At 39.3% G+C, this 6125-nt stretch overlaps 1 protein-coding gene across 1 annotated transcript in view; it reads right to left on the bottom strand.

The window, feature by feature from the left end:
- The window catches only part of LOC106012387, a gene marked incomplete at its 3' end in the record, with an annotated part of 24948 nt that extends 20330 nt beyond the window's left edge, over window positions 1–4618 (bottom strand). Inside the window, 2 exon segments of the mRNA XM_035971011.1 lie at window positions 3106–3372; window positions 4239–4618. Of these exon segments, the coding sequence (XP_035826904.1) occupies window positions 3106–3372; window positions 4239–4308 (337 nt within the window).
- Between the last annotated feature and the right edge of the window lie 1507 nt (window positions 4619–6125).

Raw genomic sequence — 6125 nt, 5'->3', positions numbered from 1 at the left:
GTGTGTGTGTGTGTGTGTGTGTGTGTGTGTGTGTGTGTGTGTTCGTGTGCGGGCGTGTGCGTATGTGAGAGTGAACACACTTTGGTGGTCATTTACTTGCTAATATCACCTCTGATACCTGGCAACTACTCCCACCTCCTTTGAAACGCAAATGTCTCGTCTTCTATTCAAAAATTCATCATCACTGCATTTCTTAACAAGCACTTTCCACCTCTACCTATCCTGGGCCAGCCTTTAAATGCTATCCCACGTCGTTCCACTGTTCCGTACATCAAAAGAAGACATTAAACAGTCTTTAAGACGGCATTTTATGTGATACCATTACCTCCGTGGGCCAGAACTTGACGAGAGCCTGAATCCACACCACCGGATCATGTCACATTTTTATTGGATATTTGCGTCCATCCGCATGGTTATTGTATCACTTTCAGCACCGGTTGGTTTTGGCAGAGTGCGTCGAATCATTCCGCTTCTTCAGTGATGCAAATCGTGTCGATAGAGACGTGAAATATTTATAATCACAATTCAGAAGAGATAATTCGAGAGATTCAAATAAGATCGATTTACGCTGCTGTCATGGAAGCACCGCCATCTTTGTTTTCGGAATTATATGTGTTTGCCGTTATATTTTTTTTTTTAGTAGAGGTTTTACGACGCTCGCAAATGCATAAGGTCATATGAGCGCCAGAAGATTAGAGGTGTTACAAGAGAGTAACAAACATAACAAAGAAGAAGGGGAGATAAGGACGATAGATTTCCCATAGGAAAGAAGAAGTAAACCACACCAGAGCACCCACCAATCACTCACTTGCCATAATATGTGTTGAGTTGTCTGTATTTTATACTCGTAACTCACACAGCCTTTGTTGTCAATTTTTTAAAACAAAACATTTTCATTGACAATTTTTAAAAATGATTTAATGTAAAAGATTATTTCATCAAAAGATGTCAATTTCAAAGTGTGCTTATTTTACATTCATAGTTTTGGACAAAGAGAAATGAAAGATCATTATACTACAAGAGTGTCTATCTTTTCTTTTTTTTTTTTTTGACCAACCGAATAAAAGCCGTCAAAATCGCCGCGGCACCACTTTAGAATTGGCACAGACTTTTCGGACTGCTGTCTATAAAAGTATTGGAATTATTAAATATCAGGGCGCCATTGTTATTACGCTCTCATTGCAGTTCCACGCCACCGACAGTTTATGGTTGAATGTTATTCCAAACTTACAATGAATGTTACATCAAGTGAAGCTTATGTGGGCCTAACTAAACTGTTTGCTTTACATTGTTAGATCAAGGTTTATCGATGCCATTATTTACTGCTCGATCACATTGGAGTTCTTGAATAATTAATGTTTTCATTCAACAGCAATTGTTAAAAGGTTTGCTGACTTTGCAGCTGCCAGGCCCATAGGTCTGTTATATTCTAAACTAAATTCCACGAGTTTTACGGAGACTTTGTGAGCGCAATGTGTCTGAGCTGCAGTCATGTAATACTCAAAATGTTACTGAGACTACTAGTACTGAGTCATAGGAACTAATAATTATCCACCGCAGAATTTTCTTGGCTTTTGTCGCGTTCCGTCTTCAGGGAGGAAGAGACGATCATTTTCGACGTTTTAAGTCTTTAACCCTCTCCGTAGGTCGTGTTTTACTATCGTATCCATACGACGTGGGGAACTCTGTGACACCACTTTCCAGACAGGAAATTTACTCGTTAATCCGATCTGTACGCTTTGCATAGCAGTCTGTCAAAATGATTGTTTGAGAAATACTGAAAGTTTCAAAGATATCTTAGTACTAAAAGCATTCTAAAATGTGAAGAATACAACCCCGGGGATACAAAATGACTCCAGGGCGTATGGATAGGGTTAAGGATGTAGCTGCCACACAAGTCCGACAGAGGCAGAACAAAGGCCATGTTGTAGCACAATCCAAGTTTATTTGAAAGAAGTGTGTAAGTTGTTGTAGTTCTTTTTAGATTGCAGAATAAGAAAGAAAATATTGGAAAACGTGTATAGGTAACAAAGTAATTTGAGTGCCTCTTGTCTACACTAGGTCTTCACTAGTTGTCGAGTAGACAGAATGAGCGTCCTCAAAGGTTTAACTCATTGAGGACGTTTATTATTCCTGGTCATTCGGCAATATTTGATGATGTGCTTTTTTTGGGTCATAAACTCATTATTCAAACAGATTTTTCGATTCTCATTTCTTTATTTGAAGCTTCAAAGGCATTCAACCCCGCGCATATTTTGAAACACGCAAATTCACCTTTCTGATTTGTGTATAATGGTCCGAACTGTACAGCAGCATTTCCTTTAGTCAGTTGCTGATCGGACATAATGTGACCGATATGTCCTTAAAAGGTTAATGAAATTTAATAGGGCTTGAGATGCACAAATGAGGAGGTTTATTAAAACTCACCTAAACCAAAAATCTGACTGCAGCAGGTAATTACAGCAACCGAATTGTGGCTTACAATAAATGGTGTGTACTACTTTTTCCTCGATAAAAACAACAACAACAACAACGAAAGAAAGCTCCAAAAATAAGGACAGCTGTAGCTTTTATCAACATTTCACAATAAAATTCACGCAGGAATAATATAATTTAAAATTGATTTAAAAGGGGTTAAGCCAAATAGAATGGATGAAAATTGCCCCAAATCCATCCAGAAATAAACTGCGACTGGATTTTTAGGACGAACGAAGCTACTTTGAAGAAATGTTAAAACTGGGGTAATATTTTCCACAAAGTTCAAGGAATTCTAAAATGAAATCTTAAAAAGAAAACCAACATAAAACCAGGAAAAGGGTAGATCTAGTTTGGAGTCAATTAAGCAATAGTTACGAGGCACATGTTTGTGGTGCAGGGGTCGTGCTGACCTGAACTATGTCTGTGGTGTAGTTACTAGGCGCTTCTCTGTTGCGTGCAGGACACCCAAGTTCGATTCCCGAGTGGGGAAGATTTTCATCTCGGTCTTTCCGCTGGGATGTTGCAGCTATCCCTCTCAGCCCTAAAAGGCAGTGTCGGAAGCCCGCCTCTCGCATGACGTATTAGATCTAGTAAAAACGATTATATGATTTTAAGAAAAAAACTGACCTGTAAACAAGGATGACGGCAACGACAACACAGCGAGACCCTCTCTGATAAATACAGGGCTCAGAACTTCCTGGTCATCATTCGTGTTTTTGATGGTGAGATTCACGCCGTGATTGTTCGTGTTTTCCACGGACAGGAGAGCCACTCCCGAGGCACAGTTGAACGACGTCTTGTAGAGAGAGTCATTCCCGTCGTCTTCTATCACCACGTTGCTTAAGGTCTGTGCCGACGTTCGTGGGTCCGTCAGGATGAGGAAGAAGAGGAGACCTATGGAGATTAAAACACGACTATTAAAATTTGAGTTATTAATTTGGAAAGTATATTCCGAGCAATAGAAGTTCCCTTGTTATGAGTGTTGCCATTATTCCAAACCGAATTCCCAAACGAATAGTCAAAATATAGCTCGATACCTTGGAATTACAAAGTTCTATCTGACATTTTTGGTCTTTTTGAGTTGCTAAGAGTAAACCATGAGTTTAGAAACCATTTTATTTTCTATCTGCTCTAACAAAGCAGTAAGGTTATTCGGAGTCGTTATCAAGATATTCATAGTAAAACTTTTTGAGTTTCATATTGTGTCAAGATTTTTCGTATGGATTTTTAAAAACATCTTAATGAGGACTCCGAATAATCTTCAGATTTTGATAGAGCAGACAGAACATTAATTGATTTCGGATCCTCATGGTCTTAGGAACCCCCAAAATAGCCTAAATGCCACGCAGAAATTTGTAATTCTGACATCACGACCTGGGCACCAAAACAATCATTCATGATTTTGTATTCATTGATCTCTACACTGCAAGCTAAACGTGCTTTCAAAACTTCTAGTTTTCTTGTCTTTATGTTTCCTTTTGTGGATGTTGTGCGGATGACAAATCAATGAGTACCGAAGATGTTAAAGAGGAAGCATCAACTTTAGCTCCATAAATACATTGTAAACAATGGCTAACTCACCCCAACCCCTTTCATAACTATAGATCTTTAAAAATAACAGACCATACAAACAAAATATCACCAGAGACCGAAAAAAAAATAGATTAATAAAAACAAAACCTTAATAAATGCATATTTCACAGCATGTTTTTGAGAATACCATAATTTTAAGCTTCTAATAAAGGGCAGCAATGGCTTACCTGTCAAGAAACATTTATTTCTGAACTTGGTGCTCGACATAGGTATCCGGGTATTATCCATTCTGGACATTTGAGAATACCAAAAGCTCCTTGCAACATTCACAAAAATACTCTCTTTACTTTCTGTTATTAAACACTTCCTTTGCACATTCTCTTGTGGCCTAGGTAACGATGCAGCTTTAAATGTGAAAAGCGCACACCACTCCGTCAACAGTTCGTCAGAATGCAACGAAAATTTCCAGTTAAAAAACAAACCAGCTCAAACGGTCTGCATGAAAGTGGCATACATGTTGAGCTGCACGTCAACACTAGATATCCCAGAGATCTTTTTTCTTTGGCACTACACTAATACACCTAACCGAATCAGCGTAACACGCCAAAATGAGGCAACTGCCAGCGAGAAAAAGATTCGGAGGATGTCTCTAAGGACACCGTTTTAGCAGGGTTTACGTCGTCAATTATTCAGACCGCAGGCTGGCCACAACAATTCACACCAATTCGATTCTTCCCCCTTGCAAAGCGATTATTGGCGGCTCATGCTGACTGTTCGAACATCCATGAAAGATTCATCTTAGGTGTCGTCAGCGGAATGCACGAATACTTTTTTTCATCTTCAAGAATAAGAGGGTAAAGCCATTGTGTCTGTTTGGGACAAGCTTTATTGTGTGCGTGTGAAGACTGATCTCCACTGCTTAACACAAGACATAGTCTCTACAGTATTCATAAACTCGTTCTTGTCAAAACGAGTGGGCTTAGCTTTTAAACTGCAGTATGCATGAATATTTACTGTGGTGATAAAAATGCTATAGTGTCAGTTGACAATGTAATGTGACCGGAACGAAAAATAGCAGTACGTGGTACTAATAGTACATCCAACATTGACCGTAATATGGGGCTTTTTTTTTCTTTTGATTGAACATCCTTAAGATACTTTAGAATACGGTTGGTGACAGCTTATTTAACAATGCAAAAATCAACATCTGCAGTAAATTCTTGTCTTTGGCATGGTGTATTGTTTTCAGTATGATGTAAACCTTGGTTTTGCCCTCAACAGGACAGTGCTTCTGACTGAAGTGTCTTTCGGCCATTCCCAAGGGGGGGGGGGGTGTTAACATGTTCTGACCTCATGCACAATAGAATTGTAAATGGGCTGAATCTTCAATGTCATGTTCATACTGAGCTGGAACAGCATAGGGAGGACTGCTGTTTGTTTTTTTTCCTCATCATTACAACCGTTATTTTCCTCTACTTTTTTTTGTGTTTGTCACTGTCTTGTGAACTGCTATTTTCGGGATGCTTTGATAATCGAAGCTGACTTTATGCTTTTGAGGCTAGAAAGGTAAGCAGAGTAAAGTCTGATTGCCCGTTTGTACTTCTCTGTTGACATCCACCCCTTGAGGCTCATATGACCTTAAGCAGTTTGCGAGCGCCGTAAAACCTTACTAAAACTAACTTAACCTTGGTTTATGCTTTGTGAGGAAACGCAATTTTTCCCCTCCTCTATTGTTGTTGTCTTCACTTCTCTATAATTTACATACATTTTCTTTCTTGACATTAAAGCTTATCATTTCTAATGACCACATAATTAATTTCATAATAACGATGTTATTGTGTACCAGCTTGTAGCCGCGTCTCCCTGGACTAACGTTATAATCTGATGATGCTTAGTTTAGTTTAGTTTTAGTAGAGGTTTGACGGCGCTCGCAACTGCATAAGGTCATATGAGTGCCAGAGCTTAGGATGCTTTTGATCATGCCTAAACTGCTTGCAGAGGGCACAATACCCCTGAGCGGAAGGTGGTTAAAACATGATAATCCTATAGTCATATTTTGTCCCTACTGCGAGAAGGTCTAAGGCCTACCCCCACCCCACCCCACCCCCTCTCCC

This window comes from Aplysia californica, unplaced genomic scaffold (genome assembly GCF_000002075.1).
Source record: "Aplysia californica isolate F4 #8 unplaced genomic scaffold, AplCal3.0 scaffold00359, whole genome shotgun sequence".
NCBI classification, from domain to species: domain Eukaryota; kingdom Metazoa; phylum Mollusca; class Gastropoda; order Aplysiida; family Aplysiidae; genus Aplysia; species Aplysia californica.
The sequence above is the reverse complement of the archived record's forward strand: the minus strand, read 5'-3'. Positions and strand labels throughout refer to the sequence as shown.